The sequence below is a fragment of the Anomaloglossus baeobatrachus genome, chromosome 10 (assembly GCF_048569485.1).
Source record: "Anomaloglossus baeobatrachus isolate aAnoBae1 chromosome 10, aAnoBae1.hap1, whole genome shotgun sequence".
Classification (NCBI taxonomy): Eukaryota; Metazoa; Chordata; class Amphibia; order Anura; family Aromobatidae; genus Anomaloglossus; species Anomaloglossus baeobatrachus.
Genome location: NC_134362.1, coordinates 69498428 through 69514109, shown reverse-complemented (window position 1 = coordinate 69514109; position 15682 = coordinate 69498428). Strand labels below are relative to the sequence as shown.

Sequence of the window (15682 nt, the reverse complement as noted above, 5' to 3'; positions counted from 1 at the left end):
GGGAGCGTAAGGACTGTGGTATCCTATTTCAGTGGCTGGTGAATGTAAAGATAGGTGGGCTTAATACTAGAATAGGAGAGGGGGCTTCCCTACAACTGATGAATGGAGAGTATAAGGGATGACGATGATAGATAGATAGATAGATAGATAGATAGATAGATAGATAGATAGATAATGATCTTAAGAAAATCAATTTCTAGGCTTTTCATTAGATCAATATAGTTTGCAGCAGACTGAGGGTTAAGATGTCTTGAGATGACCTGCTGTGGGAGGTCCTGAGTATTTGTGTCTACCACCCTGTGATTGGATGCTGGGGGTCTGCATGCCCTTACTAAGCTAAGCAGCAATAATCTGGGACTCCCCCCAGCACATTAATACCCCCCTCATTGCCCATTACTGGCAGTCCTATCCCTGCTTCATTCAGAGGGCTCCGTCCACGAGGGTCAGGTAAGAAAAAACCCTGGCCAGGGCAATAAGGCACCCAGGGGGCTCGCATAACTGTAAATGCATCCTCAGAGACAAATGTGTGCACTCCAAATATGTGTTCCCGTGATGGGGAAGAAAGAGCGGTCCAAAACAGCTGACACATAAATAACTGACCGTAGACAAGTGTGCAACGGGCTCATAGCTCCAAACCAAGGCCAGACGATGCCCCATCAGTCTACAGAAACCTTAGATAAATTACACAGAAATCTATCCTACATGTGTCACAAGATGAGATTTCCAAAGAGAATAGCATAACTTTGGGATGTAGCAATACCGGAGAACATTGTGTAAGGACAGACTTCATACGTTGCAGATGAAAGCTTCAGGTATATTGTAAAGATAATTGAAAACTGGGTCGTCTTTTCCATAATATATTATATTGTGGAGCTTGAAGGATTTCTGGAAAGTTTGGAAGCTATCCCTTCCCAATCTGACCACTGGGATGTCCCCCCGTTACAAGAATAGGAGACCCTTTATGAATGGAGCTGAGGTTGAGCAACTTTGCTTCATTGATTCTCTACGGGACCTACCAAAACTGAGAAGTTACAGCCTATCCTGATTCCTGATTCTTGGGGGGGATAACTTCCAAACTCGGCGTAAAGCCTTTAAAATTTTGGTCTGGATATAGAGGGGGTGTCATTATTTGGTCTTATTAAAGAGGTGGTCTTTAAGATTTTACTGTACTTTGGCATCCTCAACTCCTAACATGCTTCTTCTGGGTATGATCAGGCTATTGGTGCCATGTTATCTCTTAAAATTGGTCCAGAACTCCTCAGGGTTATTTTAATGCTAACTATTTGGACTGTACCCGTGCTGATGACCACTGCGTGACATAGAATTCCCATTAAGATGTCAGCAGATACAATTATCACATCCATTATTACACTTTGAGATGTGGATATAATGATCATTGTCATGTAGCACGGCATACCTAGACGACGATCTTAGGTATCGTCACACCCTATGTGTTGACTGTAGTGACCGGAGATACTCAGCATTATCACACCGAGAAGCCTGTTCTTAATTTGGAGTATGAAATAAGACCTCCATTAGGACGTCTGGTGTCAGTTTTAAGCGGTGGGAGTAAATAATCCTCAGTATTTTCACCTGTGCCCTCTTTATTGGCTGGGGGTTGGTAGTTAGGATTTGCAGAGCAGCATCATGTCAGAGGGGCGAGAGACAGCTGACGTTCCTTAAAGGTTCCTCAAGATATTTTGGGAAAGTCTTACAAAGTTTCCCATGAGATCGGATGACTTAAAAGAGGGGTTAGGTGTCAATCTGTATGATCCCCTCTCCAGCAGTTCGGAGCTATTTAGGGGATGGGAAGCGACTGAAGAAAACACGGGGAGTCTGCGATTTGGTCGGGACCTCATAGATTAGTTCTCGATCAAGTGTTATCAGTTAGGGGACTTCCACTCATGGTGATGGTGTTCTAGAAGAAAGAGAGCCCGCTTTGATTCTTCTTTTGTGTTTTATGTGCAGGTATCACATAAACCGCCAAGATGTCTAAGATATCGAATACACGTAAGACGCACCTGAAGGTAAGTACAGTGCAACCAGTTCTTTATTTCTTCACGCCTACCTCATTTTTCCAAAACACAAACATGCAACCTACACCTAAATGTCCCCGAAAGAGACCAACTATGAATTTTCCAGGTAGCAATGATTGTTGACAGCAAAAAGGTGAGGTCCAGCTTCGGAATAAAACTTTTGTCTTTACTTCAAGTAGTTAAACATGATGAAGATAAAATACAATGACCTAACGCGTTTCGGATAGGGTCCTTAATTTAATCATAGGCGGTGATGATTGTTAACAGTCTAGACACATATTCTAGAACAATCAAAGACTTGAGTATTGAAATGTTTTTGCTTAGTATCATGATCTCACCAGGGACTACGCAACCAAATATTGTGCAACTTGTTTGATGTTTACGGAAGTTTTGATGATTCTATAGATTTTTTTAGTTATCTGTCTATATAGCATTTCACTAATATTTCCGCAGATAAACACATAAGCAGCGAGTATACAATGGAATGGTATATTGTGTTATCACCCACCCACAGGCATTTGTTAAAGGGAATCTGTCTCCAGGTTTTGCCACCCCATCTGAGATCAGCATATTGTAGAGGCTGAGACCCTGATTCTAGTGATGTGTATCTTACTGGGTTGTTTTCTGAAGTTATGTAGATCTAAAAGTTTTCTGAATGCTGAGCTGTGTATAACCGCAGCCACACCACTGATTGTCAGCTTTCTGTGCATGCTGTGCATAGGCAGAAAGCAGCCAAACAGAGGTGGGGTGAGATTATACAAAGTTCATGGCTGCAGTTTACTAGTCCCTCTAGTGATAATCTCTTGCTGATAAAACCGATTTTATCAAAACTACAGCAGACAGCCCAGTAAGTGACATCACTGGGATCAGGGTCTCTGCCTCTACATCATGTTGCTCTCAGATTAGGTTCCAAAAATCTAAACCCCTTTAAATTTCTTATGTTATAGGCAGACATTTATGGCATGTACCTTGGAATAAGGAACATCTCTGATGATCTGATCAGTGGAACGTTGATAGGTTGTTTTTCTATAAACTTCTCTTCTATACCATCGCTCTAATTTGCACTGACTGTTACCGGCAAATAATACAGAATATAGTAGAACTTTGTAACTATCTGATTAATGCTGCAACTATTTAGTAAAATTTAAAAAAAAACACAGGAACTGACAATTATACCTTCACACAAAAACTGGACACAATATATATATCCCCCAATTCTCACAGACAATAATGTACCCTACTAGTCATCTCACGGCGGCCTCTAACACTTACCTCTTCTCTTTCCAGAGCTTGATGCTCCAGGTTGCAAAAACTGCCCTTGAAAAAGAGGAAGCTGATATCGCCGCCGAGAAGGAGAGCTACCTGGCAGAGCACTGCCCTCCCCTGAGTCTGCCAGGCTCCCTGCAGGACCTCCAGGTACCCTTTTTTCTTTCTTATTCGACATATTGATGACAAATTATTAATTGTTTTTTTAAGGTTTTTATTATTTTTTTAGGAGTAAGATCATCGCTTTTATACCAAGAGTGGAAATACCATTGGTGCAACCTAAGCGCTGAAAAATAAGACGTCCCACTTTCACCTCCAGAGCAGTTGTAGTTGTGCATTATGAGGCGCTATTGGACTTTAAAGGGCCCATATATTGTTCTTGTAGATGGACCTCTTCTGTCTCCGTCTGCTCTTGTTTTATACTAAATATTCTAGCCCAGTGCAGAGATACTCATAGAATGAATTAAAAATGTAAATTTGCAAATAATTTGATAAGTATCCATCCGGGGTTGGGCTTAAAGCTCTTGGGGCCCAATGGAAAATCAGTAACAGGGCCGCCACCTATCAGGTGCCATTTACAATTCTTTTGTCTATTTTTATAGCAGGTGGGGCTATGGGCCCACTAAAGCACCGGGACCCTCGTGAAAGTGGTACCGAAGCAGTAAGCACCACTTACAGCTAGTTTCTTGCTCTCAGGTCACACTTAAGGCCACGTCACACACAGAGATAAATCTTTGGCAGATTTGTGTTTGCAGTGAAATCATGGACATATTGTTCCATTTGTACACAGCCACAAACCTGGCACTGATTGTCCACAATTTCACTGCAACCACAGATCTATCACAGATTTATCTCTGTGTGTGACAGGGCCTTTAGGCTGCGCATTCTTAAGACAAGTGCTATCTCATGTTTTGTTAGGGGTGCTTCACACACAGCGAGATCGCTGCTGAGAGATCGCTGCTCGTTACACACAGCCCTGGTTCGTTTTTTATTGTTGCTCTCCCGCTGTGACGCACAGATCGCTGTGTGTGACAGCGAGAGAGCAACGAAATGAAGCGAGCAGGGAGCAGGAGCCGGCATCTGGCAGCTGCAGTAAGCTGTAACCAGGGTAAACATCGGGTAACCAAGGTGGTTACCCGATATTTACCTTCGTTACCAGCCTCCACCGCTCTCACGCTGCCAGTGCCGGCTCCCTGCTCCCTGCACATGTAGCTGCAGTACACATCGGGTAATTAACCCGATGTGTACTGTAGCTAGGAGAGAAGGGAGCCAGCGCTAAGCAGTGTGCGCGGCTCCCTGCTCTCTGCACATGTAGCGACGTTATGATCGCTGCTGCGTCACTGTGTTTGACAGCTAAGCAGCGATCATAACAGCGACATTACAAGGTCGCTGTTGCGTCACAGAAAATGGTGACGTAACAGCGACGTCGTTGTCGCTGTTGCTATGTGTGAACCCAGCTTTAGATAGTACTCGGTCCATTGGGGCTATAGAGCAGTGCCGATTCTGAATGAGAAAAAAATGGCAGCGTATATTGTACGGCATGCACCCCGTCCAGTCTATGGGTGCGTTCAAAACATCTGACTGCATGGATGTCATCAGTACAGTCCGATATACGCATACACAGTCAATGGAGAAGATGGAAAAATTGAGTTCTCAATCTTCTCCGCACCTATCCTCCAATTCTTTCATGCAAGAGAATCTGATCACAATAAAATGACACTCGGCTCACTCTCAGATCCGCGTTTGATCGGAATGTCATTAGCATAATCGGCCCAATTCTCTTGACGAAGCTTAGTAATGGAGAGTTGTTGGGTTTCCATATTGGAGAGGCGTTGTTGCTTTTTTGATACTCTTCTGTAAAATGGTAGGAGCACTGTGGCCAAACTAGTGGCTGTCCAGGGTAGAAAAATCAATTTTTGAATGATGAACTCATATGTTCTTTTACGGACCCAGACAGCATAGAAAAAGTCAAAGGGGGACTTCTGTGAGTATTAGGCCAGTTTCACACATCGGGCTTTTCACCGGATTGCCGGATTCAGCACACGCCAGTACAGTGTATACAGTACAATGGCAGCGCTGTAACTTCCGGGTCACATGCTCCGGTCACATGACAGCATGTGACCGGCGCTTGTCGCGCTGCCATTGTACTGTATACACTGTACTGGCGTGTGCCAAATCCGGCAATCCGGCGAAAAGCCCGATGTGTGAAACTAGCCTTAATGATGGGAATTCTTTTAGCAAAAGCTACTCAAGTTTTTGAGAAACGTTGCATTTGAAACATAATATATATGTGAACAACGGAGTCTGTCAACATAAAATTACTTTTCATACCAACCACAGGCACTTAGTACACCCTCAGTGTGGCCAAACAGCTCAGTACATCTCCACATCTACTTGTTTTCCATTTATCTCTGCCCCATCTTGATTAAACAGTTCTGGCTTTCCAAGAGTCAGAGAAGGGTGGTAACAGATGGAAACAAAGTAGAAGTGAAGGAGCATTGAACTTTTGGTTACACCAAGGGTGCACCCAGTGCCTGTGCTTGGTTTGAACAGTCATTTTGTGCAGACAGACTCTTGGACACATGGTTGCTCAGTTAATGCCCTTCTTGGAAAGTGTTTTCTCTGGCCCTCTCCTTGTAACCATGTGTTACTTGTTTTTCCTTTTTTCGACTAGGCTTTGTATAATACTACATTGCAGAAATGTATGATGTGATTTTGATCATAATATGAATACTGTATTTTTGAGTAGCTGAAGTATATTTATTGCTTTCTTTTCCTTACTTCCGTGTCTCCTTCCAGGAATTCTGCAAAAAGTTGCATACCAAGATTGATGTGGTAGATGAGGAGAGATACGACATGGAGGTCAAAGTCCAAAAGAGCAGCAAGGAGGTGAGCAACAGGATGAAAAAGGGTCTTCAGATGATATATATATATAGATGTGCATCATCAGAGTTCTCTTTTCTTCTGGACATCACTTCCCTCCATGTTGCTTTCTGTAATGTGCAATAATTGATAACTCCTTGGATGATATTATAAGTTTATTCCCATCTCAGACTTTCATGGTTGAGATGAGAATAACTCCATCCAGGCTCTGACCTATGTAGTTATGAAAATGGCCGAGAGCGGCTATGTTGTTTACTTATGTCCCGTAGAAAATAATGGGAGCTCCGGAGGTATAGGCTATGTGCCCACGGGAAAATGTACCCGTGTATTTCCCCGGGGAAAACCTGCAGATTTATCTGGATTTTCTAGATAAATCCGCAGGTTTTAGCAAGTACAGACACTCCCCATTTTATCCTATGGGACATAGGGAGTGCTGTGTCCATGCTGCGGTATGTGCGGCTGCGGAATATGCTGCCGGTGTCCCGCAACTGCACGGAACTGCATGTCAATTATTCCTGTGGAAATACCTGCGGATGACCCGCCTCTCCACTGTGGAGATAGAGGCCGGGACTAGGTAAGTCGCATGAATGTCCTCAGGTTTACCGCAGATATTTCACTGCAATCCCGCAGCAATAGATAGCTGCGGATTCAAGGGAGCTGCAGTGGGAAATCTGCGCACATCCCTACGGATATATCTGCAGGTACATTGTCCCGTAGGCACATAGCCATACTGTTTTACTAACTTGGCAGTCTTTGAGAGTACAAAAATTCAAGAAGACATGATTAATGAAGCAGAGCTGCCACCATGTTTAAAGTTCTCCCCTAACCCATTTCTTTCTGTTCTTTATGAAGCTGGAAGACTTAAACCAGAAAATCTTTGACCTGAGAGGTAAATTCAAGAGGCCAGCACTGAAACGTGTACGTATGTCTGCTGACGCCATGCTTCGCGCTTTGCTTGGTTCCAAGCACAAGGTCAACATGGAGCTCCGTGCCAACCTCAAGCAGGTCAAGAAAGAGGACACTGACAAGGTGAGGTTTAAAAGATGTATTTTATCTTGCAAAAGTACTGATACGCAACGTAAAATACTTATTTACAACTATTTCTATGATGTAACACAAAAAAAACCAATATTCTGATATTTAGCAGATATTCATTCTAAATAAATTCCAACTAGTTATTCCAGTTTGGCACAAGTAAAGGAAACAGTGATAACCCAAGCTAGTCACTGACCAAAACTTGTCTCTTCAACTCTAGGAGAAGGATCTCCGTGATGTCGGTGACTGGCGTAAGAACATTGAAGAGAAATCCGGTATGGAGGGCAGAAAGAAGATGTTCGAGTCTGAGGCCTAAGCCCCTGACCATGACCACGGCTATCCTCAACCCGAAGCTGCCAAAGACACCCACTTCAACATATCACAGCTCTTTCCTGGCAACTTCGGCGTTAACCCCTCTGCTGCTCATCTTACCCATGTTTACAGCAGCCTAGGGGTTAATGAAGCCTTCCCTCCATCCTCTACTCTCTTCACCTTTAAAAACCCAAGCGAATGTCTTACAGTATGTTTGGACTGGCGAAGGGGACACAGGTTTACGGTTCCCCTCTGTTTTAGCCACAGTCTGGTTCTGCAGGTGCTGTGTTATGTGGACGTGAGAACATAACCGTGTAAATAAAGCTTGTGACGCCCTTTATGGTTTATGATACCTGACGTGTAGGTGACGCCACTCTTCTTTCTTCTGAGTCATTAATAGAACCTTGTGCCTTGATTTTGCATCGGTACCAGGTAGAAGGGCTACAGAGATGACCGAGAACTGGGATTGTGCGTGGGGGAAGGTGCTATCGCATTTATATTGTCAATTTCTGGCACACAATTACATCACCAGCTGTCACGGAAATGTCACTATTGGGAAGTGCGGTGTCCTATAAAACATTGAAATCCATGAGTAAGATTTTTTTCTTGAGTATGTTTTGCCATATGAAATTTCAGGCTAACAGGAAAGTAATAACAAAAAAAAAATCAAAGCCTAAAAACTGTCTGCCAGCAGTTGGATCCTGCAAAACTACTGATGGTGCTCGATAGGAGACTTGGCACACAGTTTCCCCATATCTTTGTGTATGATTTTAATACCTGCATCACTGTGCATGAAAGGTTTTAATCTAAAGCCTGTCACTCCTACAAATGTTCTTTGAGCATTTCTCACTGCTAAAGTGCTCTCTAGAGTAGGCGCTGTCCTCCACTCTTAAGTGGTGACTGTAGGGTCCAACCAGGAGTCTGTGGGGAGTGATTGCTAAAAGTCAGCCATTACTACCGAGCACACTGAGTAAGGGACCACGTACAAGCACATGTTTGAGCACAGGATGTGGGCTTAAGACTTCTTTTTCACAGTGATGATAGTAACACCATGCACAAAGGTATTTTTCCCCTGTCAAGGTTTCCTACCTAGCATCGATGACGACATTGCATGGTCAAAACTATTTACCGACTCCCTTTAACTTCCTTTTAGGCCAGGTTTACTCATCCGATATTCACAGCTAAGTATGGACTATGACGTTTGGACTGACCGCTGGTCTCCTGACCTGAACTCAACAGGATGTAGAGCTCAGGTCAGGAGACCCATGGCCAGACTGAACATTATGGTCTGTACTTTAACCGCAAATGTTGGAGTTGTGACACTAGCCTAAAGAGTACTTTACACACAACGATATCGCTGATATATCGTCGGGATCACGGTGTTCGTGATGCACATCCAGCGCCGTTAGCGATATCGTAGTGTGTGACTAAAAGGAGCGACGATCAACGATCGCAAAAACGGCAAAAATTGTTGATCGTTGACACGTCGCTCCTTTTCATAATATCGTTGGTGGTGCATGCCGCTGGTTGTTCGTCGGTCCTGCGGCATCACACATCACTATGTGTGACACCGCAGGAACGGCGAACATCTCCTTACCTGCGTCCACCAGCAATGAGGAAGGAAGGAGGTGGGCGGCATGTTCCGGCCGCTCATCTCCGCCCCTCCTCTGCTATTGGGCGGCCGCTTAGTGACGTCGCTGTGACGCCGAACGCACCTCCCTCTTGAAGGAGGAATTGTTCAGCAGCAACAGCGACGTCGCTGAACAGGTATATGCGTGTGATGCTAGTGTAGCGATATTTTTCGCTACGGCAGCATTCATGACATGTCGCACGAACGACGAGGGCGGGTGCTATCGCTCGCGACATAGCTAGCAATCGCTAGCGATGTCGCAATGTGTAAAGCACCCTTTAGTCTAATTGAAAAGAAGATATTAGTAAAATTAAAAGAACAATGATCCACTGATATCATGATGATACCGCTTAGACTAACATCAGTTATCAGAACAAGGGGTGCTTGGTATTCTATGGAGCACCAGAACATTACGATTTCTATCACTGGACATTGTGGGATTGTCATTTCAATAAAAACTCTAGCAATGTATTATAGAATATTGTGCCACACATATCTGGAGATGGGAATCTCTTGGTGTCAAGTTAAGGTCTTGAAAAATATTGGCGGTTTGAACTCATGGGCATTCCCAGTGTAATCTTCTTACCCATTTTTTTGGGTGGGTTTCACTTTGCATTAAGAAAAACTACATGTAGTGATGGATCTGAAATTATCTACTAAGTGACCTCAGCAGGACATCTTTTTGCGTTCTCATCGGTGGTATGAGCCTGTGAAGGGATGCCCTACTGCAACGGGGCCATCATTTTAGCAATAAAGGAAAGAGGTTAGTATCTATCAATGTAGAAGGCATATGCGTGATTATGGGTAGTTAAAGGTCAACTTTCTAGATAGAGGGATGTGACAGTAGGACAACACTTGGACTGGGACTTTCACTATAAGGCTAGGGTCTCAGGAGCATAGATTTTCTCATTTAACTCATTACAGAGAATTGGATCAATTATGCAAATTACACTCTTATCTAAGTTTGAGTTTGATCAGAGTATCAGCATTGCCTGATCCATTTTTCTTGGATGATAGAATCATAGTCCACTGTGAAGAGAATAGAAGATGAGAACATAATTGCTCCATCATCTCCATTCTGTGAGTCTGCGTATATCAGACTGCACTCAGATATCATCCGAGTGCAGTCTGATGATTTCCACACAAAAATAGAATTACTGGGTGCATGCCATCCGATTTGCGTGGCAAAGTGCAGCATGCTTTGATTTATTTTACTGACAAATTTGGTCAGTGTAAAAAATTTAGACATCAGCACTGCCCCGTTCAATTACATTGGCCCGAGTGCTATGCGATAAAAAAATCAGATAGCACTCATCCAATGTTTATGCTCGTGTGAGCGAGCGCTTAGGCCTCCTCACTTGTGATGAGCGAACACTTCCATGCTCGGATGCTCAGTACTCATAATGAGCAATTGATGCTCGGATGGCCTCGACTCGAGTACCGAGTATAATGGAAGTCTATGGTATGGTAAACTCGAGCATTTTTTCGGAAGATCTTCAGTAAAAATGTTTTGGGTTCCTCATTGATTTCCATTATACTCAGTACCTGAGTGGTGCCCATCCAAGCATCCAGCTGCTCATTATGAGTACCGAGCATCCAGGCATGATGAAGATGAGTAAACCCAAGGTTTGGTGTTCATAGCAAACACACACTTTACAAAAAATAACCAGAGTTTGGTTTCAGAGTTCGGGGAATACACGTATGCAAAACACTCGAGTGAGCATCGCTGTGCTCGGGTACACTCTGTGCTTAGCCCAGTGCTTGAAAGGCTCAAACTGGGGGTAACAACAGCATGATCGGATGAAGTGTGCACCAAACAAGAAAAAATGGTAGAACCTTGCCCCCCCCGCCCCCCTGAAGTTATTTGTTTATGGCTGGCTGCATGTGGGCGGAGATACGAACTGCCCAATTAGTGACTTCCACTGGGGTATAGTCAAGTCTGTGTCCCAAACCCAAATTTATCTAAAGTCCAGCTGCACCCACCGAACTGAACTTCCACGGATCTGCCCATCTCTACTCCTCACCTATTCATAGACATAATCCTTACTGTCTATTTCAGAATCTTAAAGGATTCCAACTCCTTATTGCAAAATCCAAGAGTTTTAAACTTATAATAAAGTTAAATAAACCACAGATTCTTACATTATAATTTAAAGTCCAGGAATATACAGGTGTCTGTATCAAAAATATAAATTTCCCCATAAGTTGCTAGGAATTGCTAGTCAAGGTAATTTTTTAAGAAAATTATTAATCCTGATTCTGGAAACTGGAGTTGGTGGCCATCTTTCCCTGTAGGGTTCAATCAGGATATAAAAAAAAAGCTGATTTTGGGAGTAAAGGTGGCTTTACACGCTACGATTTCGCTAAAGCGATCTTGTTGGGTCACGGAATTTATGACGCACATCCGGCCGCTGTAGCGATCTCGTTGTGTGTGACTCCTATGAGCGATTTTGAATCATCACAAAAACGTTCAAAATCTCTCATCGGTGACATGCCCCCCTCTTCCCAAATATCGTTGCTGATACTTGGGCGATGTAGTTCGTTGTTCCTGCGGCAGCACACATCGCTACGTGTGACACCGCAGGAACGAGGAACCTCACCTTACCTGCGTCCTGCCAGCAATGAGGAAGGAAGGAGGTGGGCGGGATGTTCGTCCCGCTCATCTCCGCCCCTCCGCTTTGATTGGGCGGCCGCTTAGTAACGTCGCTGTGACGCCGAACGAACCACCCCCCTAAGAAAGGAGGCGGTTCGCCGGTCACAGCGATGTCGCTATGCAGGTAAGTATGTGTGACGGGGGTGCGCGATTTTGTGCGCGGTGGGCAGCGATATGCCCGTGTCGAACAAACGATGGGGGCAGGTCGCACACTAGCGATATCGGTACCGATATCACAGTGTGTAAAGATGTCTTAAGAGTCTGCAGGACTTGAACGAGCAGTGCAACTCCTTCAAATACATGATCATCAGGGTCAGCCACCAACCAATCTAATAGTTATGGCCTATCCTAATGATAAGATTAATATTTGTGGATTTGAAGACAATTCAGATCACTGCATTGGGATTTAAATAGGCACATACAATATGAAATCACATACACTGTAAAATATTAGAAAAGAATAGGAAAATGACAAAATTCTGAAATCTGTGACTCCTCCTAAAGATGACCTGTAACCAGGCCAAAAGTTTCCTGTTTTTGTCTTGTAATTTATTCCTGCTTTTCCCTTGAGTGTTGTGTTTTCATTTTCTTTTCTTTTTGTTTTTTAAATCCAACGCACGATTCCACAGACACAGTATGCACCTTTTATTTAGTGCTAATTTTTATCATCTTTTCCAAGTAGCCAGACTGATGGCATACCAAACCACACCTCCCAACCACCCGTGCCCCAGGCGCGAATAAAAACACCATACTGAATACCTTTTAGTGGACGGGGTTGTCCACAGCTTTATTAACCTTTTCTCAACTTCTTTAAAACTTTTCTCATAACTTGGAAAACTTCTATTTTTTTAAACCCGAGACGGTTTGCCCCTAAAGCTCCTGGAGGGCATGTACATCCTCGGTCTCAAAATCGTTTAACTTTACCGCCAGCTGTGACTTACAAAAATACCATAAACATCACTGAACAAATCAAAAGGGGAGGGTGGGTGGGGAGCTTCAAACAGCTGATACCGGTAAGAGGCCGACAGCCGGGGGGGGACTTATAAACCCCTGAGCCCTACCACCTAATAACATTAACAGGGGGGGCGGAGCAGCAACAAAAGGGGATGAGACACACTGACCCAACATAGGCTGCAGAGCCCAAAGCACCCCTGCACCATAACGTAATCCAAACCATTTATTTTTTTTAAACTTTATCCTCTATCACTTATTTTAAACCCAACGCTCGCTACTGGGGCACAAGCAAGTCACCATACTAACCGCTCCTCTAAAGCCATCAGTCTAGGACCACTTGCCAACAAGGCTCATAGTATGACATTGCTTACAGTGATTCAGAGCAGCCTAAAGAAACGTCCCCAGAGAATCCTGTGAGCCACGCCCCTTTGGTACACACCATAACAAATAGCACTAAATATAAAGGCTCATATCCTGGATCTGTGCAGTGGATTTTATTAATATTATTATTATTATTATTATTATTATTATTATTATTATTATTATTAATAAAATCCAGGATACTCAGGAGAGTAGTGAAAATAAAATAAAAGCAAAAACTGGGCAGTTTCAACCTGGTGAAAGGTCCTCTTTAAACAGAGCTAACTTCAGGACAATTAACAGGATACTTGGGCGATGGACGTAATGTACAACATATGTGAAGCAGAGCTGACTCATGATTTAATGGGGTCCAAGGGAGGGTAATATTTTTGGCTTTCTTCTGTTATCTCCAGCTGCAATACTGTATATTCATTAATCAAAATGTTATCACACCATGAATAATAAATGCAAGAAAGAAGTCTTATAATATCCAAAATATAATACTCCCTCTATCCCTAATTCAAAAAATATTTGTGCAAAATTACGTGGATAGTGCCAAGTATTGATCCTTTCGTGCTATGATACCGGCACTTGTAAAATATATTGACGACCTCCTGGAATGTTGGAGCTTTGTATAGCCGTGTCTGGCTCTTACTGACATTACTAGCAGCTATTTACAGTTAAGACTTGTTCCCATAAACCGGTAATTCCAAACTTTTTTCCATGGAGAAACTTAGACAAAATCGTTCTCCTCCTGGGAAGACCTATGATTTACCTATTCTAACTGTATAGCTAAGTTATTTTAGCTGATGGTGTCTTCTAGGGAACCCATAGTCAAATTGGGTATGTTGTTGTAGTTGGCAAGAGACTGAAGAGACCCAGTGATTGGCTGCAGTGGCCACTACTACAGTAGTCATGATGTCACCGATGATATTACTGGCTAGTCAACAAGATTGGAGAAGCAGCAGAGAGGCTTCTCTGTGTCGCGGGCGGGGAGGAGGGTGTCAGCACACCGCGCTCACCCCTTCTGCTCGGGTCCGGCAGCTGCTCAGTGGTGGCTCGAGCTGTGGGCCGGATCCCGGGGTGTCTCGAGCGGCACTCCTCGCCCGTGAGTGAAAGGGGTTTGTTGGGTGTGGGGATTGTTATAGTTCGTGACGCCACCCACGTTTGTGGTGATTGCACCACCGCTGCTTTGGATGGGGATCCCGGGGATGGTGATGGGAGCAGCCAGGTGTTGTGTTGCCCCTCCGTGGGTAGGGGTTGGTGATCCCGGGGCCCGGTGAAGAGATGTAAAGTGTAGGGCCTGGAGGGCGCAGGGACGCGGGGGCAGCGCTGTGCCTTGCGGCACTGTGGTACTCACTCAGCCTGAGACACGGACACAGTTTGTACGGTAAACCAACGGCTGGTAGGACGGTCCCACAGACGGCTGCACCTGCACTCCCGGTAGGTGACGGTGACGTCTCTCTTCCTTGCACCTGTGTTGACTGATGGTAGCGGTGGATTCCCTCCGGTTACCCGCTCCCCGACTGCAATCTGGGCCGGAGGAGCTCTACACTTTGCCCGCAGGCGCTGGCCCTGGGGAAACTGGTGCCCTGGCGGTGGCGGTGTCTCCCCTGTAATGGTCGGGCTGTTGCCGTCAATCGGGACTTGGTTGCTGGGGGATCTACGTCCCCTTCACTGACGGATTCGGCAAATTGGGCGACTCCTAGCCTTGCCGGGGTCCGAGAGGCCCCTGCCCTGGTGCTGACTGTCCTTCGGAACACTGCTCCAGACCACCGGGCACACAGCCAACGGGGTCCTTCCAGGAACTTCCAAACGGTCCCCCTCCGGACAGTCACCGCCGTCGCTGACCTTGCTGTTCTAGCCCTACACACAGCTGGGCTCTCAGGCTTTCCTTTCCTCTTGCCACCTCACTTGCTTTCCTCCTTTACTACTCCTCTTTCACTTCGTTGTTTACACTTGCCCTCCCTGGGCTTAACTCGATGTTTACTCAAGCCCTGCCTGGGCTAATCTGCCTGGTACTTCCTGCCTCCAGAGTTGTGAGCTCCTTGGTGGGCGGAGCCAACCGCCTGGCCCACCCCCTGGTGTGCGTCAACAGACTCCTGGAGGAAGGCAACAAGGGTTTCTGGTTAGCAGGTGTGCCTACCTGGAGTGTGGGGTGTGGTGGTGTTGTGTCCTGTGTCCCCTGGCTTGCCCAGGGCGACACATTCCCCCTTAGCAAAATGCAGACCGTCCGCGGGCTGCCGTCCTACACCGGTTTTATTTTTCTGTAAAAAGGGGATAACAGGGTTAAACAACATGCATAACATTTTTAATCAACTCTTCCCAAGACGGGAGGCACATTTACTTTCAACGTTTCAACGGTATACGGTCACGGTTTCCGCTCTCTCCCACCCAAGTAACCTGGCCCTGATGCTGCCCCTAAAACCCAGGCAGCACCCCTTGACCCACAGTCCAGCACACGGTACCCGAGCGGGATCTGTCCTTCCCTCCAGAGGGTAGCCACCGGTTCCTTTGGTGGCTGGGCCCTGGCCTGCTCTGCTCAGGGCCCTC

The 15682-nt window shown here is 45.1% G+C and overlaps 1 protein-coding gene across 1 annotated transcript; it reads left to right on the top strand.

The window, feature by feature from the left end:
* Positions 1–348: 348 nt before the first annotated feature.
* Positions 349–8121, top strand: TNNI2 (troponin I2, fast skeletal type). The gene is made up of 6 exons (XM_075327014.1): positions 349–447; positions 1969–2027; positions 3324–3452; positions 6102–6191; positions 7038–7214; positions 7441–8121. The coding sequence occupies exons 2-6, from the start codon at positions 1989–1991 to the stop codon at positions 7534–7536; spliced, it is 531 nt and encodes a 176-aa protein (XP_075183129.1). The 5' UTR covers positions 349–447; positions 1969–1988; the 3' UTR covers positions 7537–8121.
* The last annotated feature ends 7561 nt before the right edge of the window (positions 8122–15682 follow it).